The 16257-nt window shown below is 38.8% G+C and overlaps 1 protein-coding gene across 1 annotated transcript in view; it reads left to right on the forward strand.

The window, feature by feature from the left end:
- Window positions 1-13617, forward strand: part of CIITA (class II major histocompatibility complex transactivator) — a 30417-nt gene extending 16800 nt beyond the window's left edge. Inside the window, exons 7-19 of the mRNA XM_035548953.1 lie at window positions 155-304; window positions 1536-1679; window positions 1818-1874; window positions 3971-4036; window positions 4489-6196; window positions 6308-6478; window positions 6581-6652; window positions 7983-8063; window positions 9463-9555; window positions 10600-10683; window positions 11454-11537; window positions 12771-12854; window positions 13545-13617. Of these exons, the coding sequence (XP_035404846.1) occupies window positions 155-304; window positions 1536-1679; window positions 1818-1874; window positions 3971-4036; window positions 4489-6196; window positions 6308-6478; window positions 6581-6652; window positions 7983-8063; window positions 9463-9555; window positions 10600-10683; window positions 11454-11537; window positions 12771-12854; window positions 13545-13617 (2867 nt within the window). The remainder of the gene's footprint in view (window positions 1-154; window positions 305-1535; window positions 1680-1817; window positions 1875-3970; window positions 4037-4488; window positions 6197-6307; window positions 6479-6580; window positions 6653-7982; window positions 8064-9462; window positions 9556-10599; window positions 10684-11453; window positions 11538-12770; window positions 12855-13544) is intronic.
- The last annotated feature ends 2640 nt before the right edge of the window (window positions 13618-16257 follow it).

Here is a 16257-nt window from a genome sequence, read left to right on the forward strand (position 1 = left end):
AAACTTTCACTAAGCAGATGAAATCACGCACTACATGTAAGCCTCCCTTCCCATTTGACCTCTTCTTGAAAGACCTCTCCTTTGGCCCACTTAGCTGCTAGCCATAAAATAACTTTCTCCATTTGTTTTTGTCTCCTGTTTTCTTTTTTCCAAGTGGATGCCCCTGCAGTGTCTACAAGGAATGGCAGTTTCTTGGCTATGCCTCTCAACAGCCATCCAGCTAGCTCCACCTCGCTAACTCACCAGCACATGTCCTTTTCTGTTCCCGCTATCAATGCACTGGGAAGAAGTTTTGTAATTCCTGGTATGTACAGGACAGCTATACCTGTGCACTCTTATACAGCGTGATTTTTTTCTATCTTATAAGTCCAGTTGTTGACCATGAACAATGGTGGGGAAAAACCAAATATGGCAGCCATTTCAATCTAGCACTTAAAACTGCTCCCACTAAGACAATGAAAATATTCAAGGGAAATTTGAAGTGCATTGCCATAATGAAATAGGATGAATCTTCCATTTAATTGTTGAAATACTGTTTGATTAAAAAAAAGAGAACAGTTATTTAATGTACGCTAATCTAAATAATTATCTATTGGTCTTAAGAATATGAAATCACAAAATTTTCATGAATAAACTTGTGTTTAGTTTCAATTTCTTCCTCATTCAGGTGTTTGTAAAGGGCTGCTAGGTAATTATATTTGAAGTGATATATACTATTAGTGTATTTGCAGTAGTAGAGCAAAATCTAGTGTGGAATTTCGTTCACAAAAAGCAAGTACTAATCCAAGTGATGGGCTGTATAGTCACCTTGTTTTGATCATGTTGTGTAGTAGAGGGTGTGCAGGGTACACTGGCAAGTGCTCAAGACAAAGACTCACAGTCCAATAGCCTTTGCTGTTAAATCTGTGCTGGAAAGGAATCAAAAACAATTGCATACGTTGGAAGTCTTGGAGTATCTGAAGCTAGCTGAGGCAGCACAAAGTAGCATAAGAAATTGTGTAACACCCACAGAAACTCGGGGCTATGGGTGATTGAGTTGCAAGCACTCCATCGTGAAAAAATTCCCTGGTGCAAGTTCAGAAGGAGAATGCTTGCTAGCTGCTTGTACATTTGTGTTGTACAATTCTGTGAGAAAAATAGTGCAAAGAATGGTAAAAATGAATTCAGGTATGTAGTGGATACGTACATTTTGTACACGTTTTCTCTTCTGGAGGATCTGTGGTCCATACATATACAGACTTTGCCCTGAGTACTGTGCCTTATATTAACAGACTTTGGTTTTTGACTGTCAAAACACAATGGTCACTAAAAGGTGGGTAATCCTTTATATTTCCCATTCATCATCCTTTTAACAGTTTGTTTAATGGATTCTGTGGCCCTCAAGTGATTCTATGAACTCATAAACTCTTAGCTGGGAGTATTTGCCCAGAAGGTACAAGGAAAGATAAGTAGCTTTGAGAAAACCTTTTCTGTTTTTAGAAACTTTTGGAAACAAGGAGTCTTTAAAAACAGGAGAGTAATGATTCTGCTGTCAGTTTCAGGATCTTCAGCACCTTTGATTCCAGAGTGTCTACCCATTGGCTTGGACAAACAAGAGAATATAGACTTTGCAGATCCTGCTCAGCAGAAAAACAGTTTTTTAATTGGAAATGCCACATCAAGTATTATAGCATACCCAGGTAAGTACAATAATCTATTATCCACGTAAGTAGACAAAAAGTACTGGAAAGTCACTGCTGCCAACAAGGTGTTAAGCTCCCTCATTTTGGTCACTGGTAGCTGTGATACGCTCAAAACTATAACTTGTTTCTTGCTAGCACTGACTACCTCCACTGAAACAATGGTTTCCCCAAGTTTTCCAGTTAATGCATGTGGTAAGTGTGAAATTAATTTTTATATGTACAGTACTTTGGATTGGAAGAGAGAACACATTCCTTCTACTCAAAGCCAGTTCAAACCCTGCAGGCTTTACTCATGTTGACCTTATTCAGGAGAAGAAAAAATAGAGGCATTTCTTCCTTTGTATTCATCACTGACTGCTTAGTCTAGTAGGCAAAAAATGAGGCAGATAAGGGGTTGTAGAGCTACTGGGTCAGTTATATATTAGTAGCCAATTCAGTTTGCTACAAAGACCAGTCTTATCTGGTTAAAACTATTACAAAAGCCCAATGTGTGTGAGCACAATCAAAACTGGAAGTTGTGCTGGTACTCACTTGTCCTGAGCATCTTAAATGCTCTGTGCTGGAAGCCATACTGCAGTCAGCTCTTATAGAAGCACCGAAACCAAACTGATGTCTTATTTGACTAAATGATGCAGACGCCTAATACAGAAAGGCTTATAAATAAATGCATATATATATCAGAGTCTTGGTCAGGCTGTAACAGTCCCACTTGTTGTAGCAGACTTTCCCTTGCACTTCCAAGTCTCAGCTTTTAGACCTGGGAGTTTGATTTCAGTGGTTACTCAGCTTCTTACCTCTGTGTATCCCGGTGATTACAGCTACTTGCAGCTTAGTACAAGTGTTTCGTTGCCCTCTGGTGGCTAACACAGCCCATAAGAGCAAAATTTTAAAGTGGGGATTAATAGGCAAATAACCCTAGATGTGGGGAAATACTTGTAAATATTGGATGCTGCTTTGGGGAATAAACAATAATAGTAATTCTGACTGATTTACAGCAGCACAACGTATGTGACTATATCACAAACCTCAGAATTCCTAATGCAGGAAAAAAAAAAAAGCACATAAGATACCAAACCATTACTTTTTTTTTTATGTCGTTAACACCTGATTGGTTTGGCCAATGCTGCTTCCCATCTAAATGTCTCATTACAGCTTTTCTTGGTTTTCCATTCTGTTGTTTTTATTAAATGAAATAACTAGTAAAATCAAACACAGGCATATCCCCTCTTTATTTAATATCTTCAGTGGATATTTCTTCTACCAGGAGAGAACTCTCTTATATCAAATGTATTCTTTTACTGGAAGAAGGACTTACTTATCAGAAGTCTGTGGGTGTTTCCTTGCCAGAAGCCCCTCTGACCTCTAACCATTACCCCTGTTGCTGCTGTGCATAATAGGAATTAATTTCCAGATCTCCAAGAGATTAAGCTTTGTACTGTTTCTTGCCAAGTTCTAGATCAAGATGAACCAATTATTATGATAATAAATACACTTGTGCAAATCTAGGGAAATGAGCCTCTTTTTTTCATATCTCTCTTGAATGTGTTTACCACAAGACTATTGGTGAGTTTAGGTTTGTTAGTCTCTGTCCTGCCCCTTCAAAGCCTTTGCTACCAAACATTTTGTCAGAACTGACGCTTTGTCATTAACCATATGTTTGTAGAAAATACGCTTTCTGATAAAATTTCCAGTTTTCTTTGTGTATGGCAGACACTGCTCATCTGATGAAGTGCAAAGGTCTGCAGTAGTTTGAAAACAGCCAAAAAAAAAAAAAAAAAAAAAAAAAAAGAAAATTGGACAGTGACAGTACTTTGTCAGGAAGAGTAATAGGTAAATTCTGTTACCAACAGTCTAGTTTTTACATGTCACTTATCTGTGACTTTCATACTTAATACCTGCTCATGAGGTATAGAATAACAAAAGGAAGCTCTTACTTTTGATGACATAAAGAAGTCTTATGTGTGAATGTGAATTTATGCACAATGACATTTGAAGAGAACAGTGGATGTCAGCTTGTTATCATTTGTCTTCTGCTTCACACCATTGTGAAGGTGTCATCTTGTTTAGTGTCATACTGCCTGCAACAGTTCATGTCAGCTGAAATGTACACTTTGGAGCCTTTTTTACCTTTCCCATGTAAAAAATAAACAATCATCTCTCTCTGGACAGTACGTGGTTTATATTGTAATGAACTTGAAAATTTGGACTAGTCTTATTGTTATAACTAGTAAAACTGAATCAGTGACCATTTAGGGGTCTTTCTCAAGTGTATTGTTATGTTTCTCCAGGCTTAGAAATGTTCAAAGAAGTCCAAGTTCCTGTAATTCCTTCTGAAGAACCTTTCAAAAGACCAAGTGAGTTTAGATCCCTCGAACTTGAAACTTCCACATTTTTTTTGACAAATGTTGCTGTTTTCTTGTCTACAGAAAAGAAACTTGTTGTAGGAATTGTCATTCATAACAATTTGTGAAGGTGTTCCAAGTTGTTGAGCGCAGTTCCTGTTCTTAAGATCTTTGACTTGTTCATCTTTAGACATCTAGCTGTACTTCCTACTTAGGAGGTTAATGTACTCAGCTGTTGCATAGATACCTCCAGAGTGATTCAGATCATAGGTGTAAAGGTGTCTATGGTGCCTGCACTGCCAATTGAAGTACCTGAAGTTACATGGGATAAATCCAGACCTAAATGCTCAATGGGAGCTGATGTATTTCGACCATATCACAATTATGTAATTACACCACTCTGAAACAATGTTGTAGTTTTTGGACTGGCTTCTTCAGTTTGCGTGTTTGTGTTATTTCTCCAGGGTCAGTGGAAGTTTTCTGTACAGCGCTTAAGGATTACTTCGGAGACATATGCAAATCTGTGGCCATGGAGCGTGAAGTGACTCTTGATCACTTGTTTATTGATGGTACACTCGTGCAAAACCAAATTGAAACCAAGACTGGGAAGAACAGTGTAAAAGCAATGGAAAAGGAGCTGGTAACTTACAGTCTACAATGGAAGGAAAAGGCATCACTTGAAAGAAGCCAAATATTTCAAATCCCAGGAGGTAAAGATTTAGAGACTAAAGTGATTGTGGTGTTGGGAAAAGCAGGAATGGGCAAAAGCATTCTTGTACAGAAGATCTGCCAGGACTGGTCCAATGGAGAGTTTCCTCAGTTTGAATTTCTTTTTTGGTTTGACTGCAAACAAATAAGCTTGCCTGAGAAGTGTTACAGCTTGAAGGATCTGCTTCTTGATTTTTTTGTAAAACCTCAAGAGGGAAGCAAAGAGATCTTTGAGTACATATTGCAAAATCCTGCTAAAGTCCTTCTGGTTTTTGATGGTTTTGAAGGGTTGCATGACCATGAGAATTTTTCTCGTTGCTCAAACAGACAGCCTGACAAAGACTTGTACAGTATAAAGGAGCTGCTTTCAGGACTTATCCAAAAAAAGATACTCAATGGCTGTACTTTATTACTTACAGCAAGACCGAAAGACAAGGTGAACCAGTACGTGTCCAAAGTGGATAAGACTATTGAAATAGTAGGATTCTCTCCTCAGCAGAGAGAATTGTACATAACCAAATACTTTGAAGGATTACCCTACTGTGATAATGCACTGAAATTAATCAAAGAGAGTGAGTACCTGTTTAGTCATTGTTACAGCCCTGTTATGTGTAGATTTGTTTGTTTTCTCTGTGAGACAGTACTTGAAATGGGAGACAAAGGCCTTCCTTCAACTCTTACTACACTTTTCCTGAAATTTGTTCAGCAAAAGATAATACCTATGCAAACAGATATTACAGCTGTGCAAAATCAAAAGAGCCTTGCTACACTAGCCCGTATAGCCTGGTATCTTGGAGAAAAGCACCAAAGTACCATGAAAAGTGATCTTCTTCCTTCTAAGGAAGTTAAAGAATTTGCTCTGAAGTATGGATTTTTCCTGCCATTTGCATTCCCCAAACATTCAGATACTGAGGAGGAGGAATTTGGGACCACATTCTCCGATTTCATCATTCAGAATTTCTTAGGTGCGCTTCACCTTATATTAGCAGAAGACGTGAAGGATAAAAGTCTAACAAAGTACCTGTCTTTTCCATCCAAGAAGAAAAAGTCTTATAACTGGTTAGATTTACTGCCTCGATTTTTGGCTGGATTGTTGTTCCTCCAGGATGATGCCTACTTCTGCTCCCTTTCTAATAAGGAAATAAAACAATCGACCAAGAAGCAGAAAACGCTCCTGAAATATATTAGAAGGTTGCAGATAAATGACCTCTGTCCAGAGAGGTTACTCGAGCTTTTACACTGCGTATATGAAACACAATACAATTATCTTTTGCAGCATGTGACCTTAAGGCTCAAGCCAGACCTGTCTTTTCAGGGCATTGTTATTACACCACCAGATGTTCATGTACTGTACTCTACTTTAAAAAGGTCAAGAAAAGAGTTTTCCTTGGATTTGCAAAACAGCAGCATTGACATGCAAGGGCTAAAAGACTTGGTTGGCCTGAAGAATGTGGCATCATTCAGGTTGGTCATTCTTTGTAGATAGAAGGGTCATTCATAGGGCTGCATGTAGATGACACTTACCTGCAACAACAGCAGTTTTATCTGTTGATTTTGTGTTTTATCACTTCACAGGGCCTCCCTTGGTGATACAATCAGGCTATGGAAATACTTAGAACAGACAAAAGACTATGAACTGTTGAAACTGTCAACAGAAAAATTTGTTCTCGATCCCTTAAAGGCAAAGACAATGAAGGACATCAATGACCTTTCAGACCTTGTAGAAATGCAGGAGATGATCAATTGGTAGGCTCATTTATGATCATATTCCCTCTGAACTTATTTTTAATGCACTGTTTTGGTTGCTAAAATATTTCTCATGTTCTTGTTCTACTGTGATTTATTTAGCATGCAAGATGCCTCTGGTTGCAGCAGCTATGAAATTCCTGCCATAAAGAACCTGAGAAAAATAGAGTTTGCGTAAGTGAAATGCTTCTCTCTGTTGATTGACATTTGATTACATTTAAGACTGAGTTATGGATATTGGCTACAGTGTGTAGTTAGTTTATGGTAAAGAATCGAGTAAAACCCACATATTTAGATTTCGTTTCTCAACTAGATTTATTAATTTATGGGCAAAACTCAAAATATGCCATTTCTGGATCCTGCAGTGGTACAGATCAACATGGTTCTATCAGTTTTCTTTGATTTTACTGAAATTTACCTCCATATTATCAGATGCAGATCTCATTCCAGTATGCAAAATTTCTTGATTGTGCTATACCTGTGAAATACATTTTCCCCAGAAATGCTCAACTGTTCTATATCTGAGTCTTCTGGCATTAGTTTTCTGCCTATCAGAGCTTAGGCCACGAGAGGAAAAGGTCAGAGAACACCTTCCAAATAAAATCTTTAGCACCATTTTCCTGGAAGAAGGAAGACTGACTTGGAAACAGTGGCTTGAAAAATGAGGTGTATTAATACCTACTTTTTTCACAAACTGTATGCAGCCCCAAATGTAGATCTTTCTACATTCTACTGCCTAAAAGTATCCTGCTGTAGAGTGTGGAGTAATTTGGGCAGAAATTGCACCAGAGCGATGGAAAACTCTCACCAGGTCTTCATCTGTTTCTTGCTCTTTTCTTCTGACCTAGTCTAGAACTATAGTGCTTGGCCTCACTTCTGATTTTATTCTTCTTTCTCTTCTCACTTTCTCTCCTACTTTTCTTTTAATTTATAATTTTGGTTAAAATTCCAGTCCTTTTAATTAGGCTGAACATGTTCTGATACCAAGGAAACTCCCAATGAGATTACTATCTGAAGGACCAATATGATGGACAAATACTTGGAGCTGGAACACTGAAGTTCAGTTTATGCTTTGAGCTGCAGTAGAATGTTAAGATTAAGTTAGTCTGAATTGCCAATAGTTTGAAAAAAATGTGAATATTTTTTCATCTGTTATCAAGATTATAATATTTAAAATGAAAGACCTGAAGAAAAAAAAAAAGAACAGAAATACAGGAATCTAAAACAAATGAGAGGAGTCTTGCAGAATAGCAAGTGCATGTGCCGCTTCTGTGCAGACCACTTCCGTGCAAACAGCTCTGTTCTGTTTGACCTTAGCCTTGCTTGATCCTCATCTGGAGTCTTCAGAGCAGAAGTCCTCCCTGCAGACTGTAGGGAATGGATGCTTCTGAGGAGTGTCAACTAGCTTGCATCTGAAGCTGTAGAGGAAGGACTTTACAGATTTATACCTTTTGCTGTTTCTGAGCATGAAACAACTACTGCACATCTATATATTTTCTTCCAGTCTAGGTCCAGCATACGGCCTTCAGGGATTTCTAAAACTTGTGGAAATTCTGCCATCATTTCCAACACTTCAGCATTTAGAGTGAGTAATGCTAAAGATTAACCTTGCTGATGCTGCTCCTCAGCAGCCCGTGATGGTGGGGGAGCTGATGTACCCAAGAAACACTGTATTTCCAACAGAAATATTTGTTTTGAAGAACAAACTGAACAACGAAAACATTCAGTGAATATAACTGCAGAATATGAACTATGGCCCTTCAGCTCTGTTAAGATGCTCGATAGTGGTCCATTTGATAGCCCTTTGGTCACCTCCTTGTGTGTTACTCAGTGATTACTATCTTGTGAGAAAGGTTTCATGCAGTGCACCACGGGGTGCCCATGGATTTCTGATTTCTTCATACAAGTTCCAAAATGGGCTCCAGCCTCAGACTCCCTTGTAGTGAGGTCTCTGGGGGACTCACTCTCGTGTCTGCCCCAGGAGAGAATGGGTTTCCTACTGAACCAGCAGCAGCGTTGCATTTTGTGTGCCTGTGCTGTGCACCCTCTGGTGTCAATGGGCATCTTCAACTTCTGGTAGCACTTGTAAGAAACTGGGCTTTTGTGGATTTGTTCCATGTAAAAGATATAAAGATTAAAAAAAAAAAAAGATAAATAGTATCTAGTTTTATTCTTCACATGCATCTTCCTTTACCAGCAGCATCCTTAGAAATAATTTGTTAAGAACTCCAGTTACTATTTATTCTTTCTCATGGCAAACCATCTATTTCTGAATTTTAAGCTGCTTTACACTAGAAACAATTGTAGCAACAATAGCCAGTACTTTGCCATCATACCTGAGGGAAGAGGGCATTCGGTCACAATGGATCAATCTATTGGCCATTTCTCTCTGTTGTATCTGGCCTTTTTATATTTTGGGAAAACAGTAGTGCTCTGAAATTGGAACAAGCCCAATGTATCCTAGTGTTGTCTGTCAATTTGGAAGGGGATTCGGTATCTGAAATTGTGACTACCTAAAACTCTTTCCATCTGGATACCCGAATGAGGAAAAACTTAATTTCTAATGCTTCCTATCGGGAAAGTTGATGTTTAAGCAGGAATTTAGGCATCTGCTGGATTTTGTCAGTTTCATGTTTCTGTGTGCACAGGAAATCTCATTTCAGCATAGCTGGAACACAGCTATTTCATAACCACTTTAATAGTCTTCAGTGTATGGTGGAAGTGAGGCATTAAGTGCTACCATTTGCATATCAAAGGAAATGTATCAAGCCATTCAACTAGTGAAAAAAAACTCTTAGGCTATAAATTTGAGAAGCAGGAAGCTGCTTATTAGAGAAGCTGGAATTTGTGTGATGGTTCTTGCTGATTGAGGCCACTGCAGAGAAGGAGCTTCTCAAGATATACGGAGTGGTCTCTGAGGTGAATAAACCATGAAAATTTAGATTAAAAGGGAAGCTAATTCTCTCTTTTTTGTTGCCACCCAGCCTTGATGCTCTGAGTGAAAATGGCATAGGAGATGAAGGAGCAAAGAGTCTATCTGAAGTCTTTCCAACACTGAGATCACTGGAAATATTGAAGTAAGTTTCAAGGTTAACAGTTCTGGAATTCTTTTAAAAGAAATAAATCAAACCAAGAGCCTAAGGGACTGTGTGTTAACAACTATGGGCATGACTAACCCATGGGCATGATGGACATATTTAATCTGTACATTCATTAGAGAATTAGCTTAATCCTATGACAATTCCTTATTTCCTTTCAAGGATAATAATTTGACTTTTTCCCTAAAACAGTGTGCGCACATTCCATTTAAAAAAAGAAAAAAAAAAGAACAAGGCGTATATGATTTATTTAAACGTTTCAGACAGCTGCCTCAAAAGTTAAAGCAATGCAGGGAAGAACGATGAAGGCCAGACCAAGGCAGATATATCGATATATCCTTGGGGCAGCAAAAATCAAAGGGCAGGAGAAAACAAAAGGAAATGGAGTAATGTGGAAGTGGAGATGCTAGGGGAGCTCACCTTGCTGCTTCTGACTTTTCTGACTGAGGGAGTGGGAGAGGGACAACTAGTGAACCCCAGTCAGAGCCTCTCACAGTTGACTCCCTCTACAGGAACAGCAGTGATCTGATTTTTTCAGTGGGAAAAGGTAGTTTGCTGTCATATGTCCCTAGCTTTCATTTTTTCTGCTCTAGAAACTATCCAATTTTGTAGTCCTTTGAAGTCAGTAGACTTCTGAGTGTAATTATGCGCAGTGTCTCATTCACCACACACAACTAGATACTGGGGTCCATTTAAAGTAATGTTTTTCTGGGTCTTTGTTTTTCTTTCTTTTTTCCTGTTTTTCTTTTTGACTGAGAAGTACCAGTTACTGCTCTCCATTTTTTGCAGAAATGTGCCAAATTTAACTAAGAAGATAATCTTTTTTGTAAGAAAAGACTCTTGAAACTGTGTTATCTTAAATCCTGAGGAAAGGTCTTGGGTTAATGGTAACTCTAGGCCTTATCACACTGTATTGTAGCATCACCTTTGTTGTTTGGGACAACATCTAAAATCAATTTGCTCCATATATTAATCAATTAGAATAAATGTGCTCAGCTAACAAAGCCATCTCATTTACTGTAGCTTATCACAGAATAAGATAACAGATGCGGGTGCAGAGAAACTAGCTACAGCTCTTCCTTCCTTATCTTCATTAACAACACTAAGGTAAGTGGTTGTGTCCTGTTCAGTTGTTTTACATAACACACCTTATTGTCTCTGTCAGAAATCACTGAAAACAGAATCCATGTGCACACAACTTGCAATAGCCAAGTTTTGACTACAAAGCCTGTAGGGAGAAGATAAACATATAGTGTAGTCATACAGGAGCATATCTCAGGAATATAACAGTGAACATACTGATTTTTAAATCCAATTCATAATACCTAGTGGTTAATAATGCCCTATACAAATTCACACGCAAGACCATGATCTATTGAAAGCTTATGCAGAGCTTGCTAAGCCAGCAATGAGGTAGCGCATACTTGCTGGTATGGGAAAAATGGCCCATTCTACTTCATTTATGTCTCTGGCATAGGCCTGAATGAAGTGTCTCACGGGGAATACAAGAAACTGAGGTGTGCAGTTCTGGGATAATTTGCTCATATTGAAATCTTTTGAATGCAGTGCACCAAAGCTTTGAGCCTCATTTTCTTGCAGATTTTTAATTTGCTCTGAAGTAGTCAGGAATGTTGTTAGTATTCATTAAGAATCCTAGACCTATTTTTGCTGTAGCTGTGTAAGCTGAAAAAGATATATGGCTATTTGTCTTGCTTGATATAAAAAACATGAAACTGTTTTAAAGATTAGCTGCAATTAGATAAGGAAAATTGGAAGTTAAGATGTACCAATGCTATCCAGAATTTCTTGATCTAATATATAATCTGTTTACATTGTTCATTATTTGATTGTAACTATACTGGTTTTGTTGTCTGCAGCTTGTACAATAATAACATTTGTGATTTTGGAGCAGAAAATCTTGCAGAAGTTCTTCCTGCAATGGCATCTTTAAGAGTGCTAGAGTGAGTACGAAATCTTTTGAAATGGCTCAGGACAGCTTATTTGCTTGGATACTGAACATTCAGGTCTTCCATGCTGAGGGTAGAGGAGACAAAATTTGCGGGGGGAAAAAAATCTGCGTGGTTGCGTTGGGCTTTGAAGACATTCATTGAGACAGAAAAGTTGTGGAAAGATTGAGATGATCTCTGATCCGTATCTGCCTGAAAACCTAGACTGCAGCAGCAGAAAATTTTTGAGAAGGCTGATTTGCTTCTAGGAAATGCTGAAGGCTTGTCTTGTTGCTGCCTATCCATATAGGAAAGCTATGCATTGTTCCCAGCCTTGTGTGAAGGGAAAAGGCACTTATGTGGAGTCTAGATAGTGGTTGGAAGGGTTTAAGGAACAATTCACCGTAGATGTTTTGGATCCATTATAGGCCATGGCAAAGGAAATGACTTCATAGTTTTCTAGGTACTTGGTAACATAGCCAGCCACTGATGAAGGACACATGTGCCAGGAGTCTGCAAATCTGCACACTTCCACCACTGTTGGGTGTAGCTGTGCCCCTCAGCTGGGTCTGGAACTCAAAGCTGGACGTATTTCATTCCTTGCTCATTCTCTAGCCAATCTCATGGACAGGCACTCTGCCAGGAAGCCAGTTAGTGGCTGGGCTGTTGCTCATGTCACTTGGAGCCCCAAGGGCAGCAGTTCAAGCAGGCAGTTACTAACTAACTGGCCAGTGTTTTCTTAAAATACCTGGAAGACGCAGAAAAGGGGAAGAGTTTCATAGATGCAAAACTTGCTAACTGAAGAGGAACATCCATGTCCATCTTTAATGCCTACTGATGAGTATATATGACTTGTTGGCTCAGCGGGGGAAAGGGGGAACTTTAGCTCCATGACATCTGAGTGCTGTAGGACGAATCAATCTGGAGGTGAGAAAAAAAATGGATAAGCAGTCACTGGATGGAGAGGAAAACTTGGTTTTAGTTGGGAGAATATGGTCATGGGGAGATGGAGAAAGACCTTAGGTACATAAAATAAGGAAACAGATGACCTAACTTAATGGAGTCCCAGTTTGACCTTTTGTTTTTTTTATTTTTTATTTTTAAATCATGGATCTATATTCTTTTTACTTTTTCTTTCCCCCCTATACACAGATAAGCCCCTATATTATTTTTGCTTTTGAATGAAATGTTTGCACTGGTATTTGATCTGATCTGAATTAACAAAGTTTTTTTTTTTACCTCCCTCAGTGTTCAGTATAACAAAATAACTGGTGTTGGAGCCCAACAGCTGACTGACAGCCTACGAAAATGCCCCCACATAAAAAACTTGCTGTAAGTCTCTTTATACATATACATCTAGGATATATCAAATAGATCTGCAAATTGAATTAGAACTCATGCTAAAGCTGTCTTCTGTATTCCTCAGATTTATATGAGGCACAAAAAAGTAATGACCAAAATATGAAAGCAGTCACACAAATGTTAAAAATGTCATCTCTGGTTTCAGCAGTATTAATTTTCCATTGCCCCAGGCAAGCAAGCTTGTTCTGCTTTAAGCAGTTTCCACTGAGCCTTCCATCACTTGGCTTCCTCCCTCCAACTGTAATGATCTCTGTGCTGCAGGACTTGTATTTGAAGGATAAACAATGAACAGCCATCATTACAGGTTAAATAGACTGAAGCTGCCAGTACACACTGAGGGGAAGGGAGTTTGATAGGAAGCTAAAGAATAGTTAGGGAGACAGGACTGTAGTGTGTCCTGCAACCAGAGTCAGCTAGAGTATGGGGGAGTGGACTGCTTTCTTTTAAATGAAAATGAATTTTCCTTTGTTCCATAGCTTAAATACTTCTGTAGAATAGAATGATGTTCAAAATGGAAAGGCAACTTAAAAACAAAAACAAAACAACTACAAAAAAAATCGCTGCCACCAAAAAACACAAAAAGACAAAAACAAAACCCCCCAAAAATGTGAAATAAATTACACATCTTAAAACCTTTCCTTTCTGAACATGCCCTTACAGGATGTGGAATCCTACAATTCCCTATGGAGTTCTCGAACACCTTCAGCAGCTGGACTCGAGGATCAGCATGTAGGTTCAGTTGTGTCCTGTAAAGGTAACATAAATTCTGGCTCCTTGAGGTAACAAGATTTGTTTTTGTGGCAGCTGTTGATTCTGACAGGTCTCACTGGCACCAGGCACAGGAACAGCATCAATGCATACATGGTTACATAAAGAGAGGCTGCCCGTGAGTGGCATAGATCGGTATTACAACAGATTCCCTTTCTGCCATTCACCTCGATCCCCCATTTCCCCAGCACCAGTGCTAGCAGACTGCAAGGGCTGAGTGGGCAAGAATGAATGAACCTTATCAAGGACTCCTGGTTCAGCCCAGTTCAGTGACTGGCAGCTGGCCTGCTAACCCGCTCTTTTCTGTTGGTCAAAACTAAATAACTGTTATTCTCTTGTTTAATAGATGAGTTTTGTACTCCTCAGAGATTGTTTTGTACTGATTTTTAGTCAGTTATTTCACTTTTCCTGTGCTTAATCCTCCACACCTGTTTTGTCTCCCTATGAAGCTGTGCCTAGACTGTACCCAGAGCAAACCGTTGGTCCCTGCATTCTTTGTTGTCAGTCTATTTTGTGCAGTCTGCCCACAGGCAGCGACTTTCACTTCACTGATTCCGCCTGCACAATCTCAAGGATCCTTGAAATAGTTACATCTGTAGAGAACAGTTTGCTGATGGTCACCAGGATTTGACTGCCTTGACACTGCTGGGCTGACAGAGCTGCAGAGGCAGTTACGGGAAATTAAGTACAAGATTTTATGTGTAAATTAAGTACAGGATTTCTCCTCCCAGCTTTCTGCCATGTGCTTCCTCTTGTTCCTGAAAAAAAATTATTCAGGATGCATCAGTGAAATGATCTATGTAAGGAGTAAGAAGTCAAGTCAGACACCAGAAGCCTTCTGGCTTTCTTTCAGATGGCCAAAAACAGATTGCAGAATGATTCCCAGGCTGCTTGAGCTGTAGTTTTGAATGGTCCTGGTAAAGGCTGCAGTTGCCAATGGCTCCCGAAGCTATGCAGGGAGCCAAAGTTTTGCATGACTCTTGCTCTCAGTGCACTGATCACCATATGTAGGTTTAGCTGTTTTTGTAGCTCTGATCAGGCTACAGGTTTTGGAAGAGTTGGATACCATACCAGCATCACAGACTAGCTTTACATGGCAGCAGGAAAAAGCTGTAGTGATTCTTAATAGCTGTCAGCACACTGAAGTACTAACTCTGTCATGTTGAATAATCATACCTACTTAGGAGAGAAGACATTAGGGTTAACAACAATGCTGGGAAGCCTCGTAAATGCAAAGTTTTCTCTAATCCTTCACACCTTCCTCTGCAACTATTCTCTCATATCTGCAATGCATTTCTGTGGCCCAGGTTGCCACATTAGTGTAGTATCTGAGCATGTGAGGAAACCTTTGTCCTCATTAGCACTGAGGACAGGTAGCAGCTGGGGGTGTGGATCCTGTCTTCCAGCTGGAAACATCCAGCATCTACCAGCCACTGCCATGTTTTTTCAGAGCACATCATATATATGTGATTTTGGTGATTTTAATGGTGATTAAGCTGATGTGCCTACATCTGATATTCTGTTCTCATTGTCTCACAGGTAACAAAAAGAAGAAGGGAAGGTCTCCTCTGTGTTTTCCCATCTTCTTGCTGCTTTATGAATCAGGAATTAAATGCTGATTTTCATAATAGTGGCAAAATGAAAAATGTCCCATTTAAGCTTCTGGGTGATGCTTGAAGTGAGTGAATGATGGAGTTCAAGTTTTTAAAAGGTCATTTTATATGCTTTTTAAAAACTCGGTTGTGCTTCCATTGAAGTGATGAACAGTTAAGTAACATCAAGTTTCACAGAAGAGAAGGACATCTGGATATTGCTCACCATTAAAGGTGAACAGGAGTCACCAGCTTATTGGTAGTATAAAATTCCATCATCGCTTCATTGAAGTGTACACTGCAAGCTGCTGTACGTGCAACATCTGAAGTAACAACAGATCAAATCTAATTGTTTCATGGTGCCAATGATAACTGCAATTAAGTTCTCTTTGATTTCAGGCTACCAAAGCTCAATGTTACAGTTTTCACCTGCAAATCTGGATTAAATTGAAGTATTAGGGTCTGAAGCATAAGTAAGAATGACCAGTCTGAAATTGTAATATTATCGTTGCGAATCTAGAAGTGGCTCATTTCTTGATGCTAATTGCAATGCAGTCTTAAGAAAGGTATTTTCAATCAAATAACTGTCTTGTTACAGATTTCTTCAAGAAAAAAGAAGAGAAATGAATTAAAACTGGAAAAGTATCAGGGATTTTTTGATGATATAGCAGAAATCCAAATATATATAAATAGCTTCAGCTCTGCACAAAAATCCTCAGTTTTTTACTCTGTCACAAATGAGAACTTTAAAAGCTTTTTTTAAATTTTAAGGAGTGAAAGAATTTCACTTAGTGTGAGCTATTAAGAAAAGAGATTCTATGTTGTATAGTATGTCAACTAAAGTATATGTGCATGAAACTTTGAGGAACTGAAAACAAAAGTTGAACTTCTGAAATGAACTTTTCTCATTCATATACATCAACTGAGATTTAGTCTCTCACCTACAGGTGGCAAATAAATGTACATGCATCTATTTTATACTTGAAAGAGATATCACTACTTTGTGTTGTTTT

Source organism: Cygnus atratus, chromosome 15 (genome assembly GCF_013377495.2).
Source record: "Cygnus atratus isolate AKBS03 ecotype Queensland, Australia chromosome 15, CAtr_DNAZoo_HiC_assembly, whole genome shotgun sequence".
Taxonomy (NCBI): domain Eukaryota; kingdom Metazoa; phylum Chordata; class Aves; order Anseriformes; family Anatidae; genus Cygnus; species Cygnus atratus.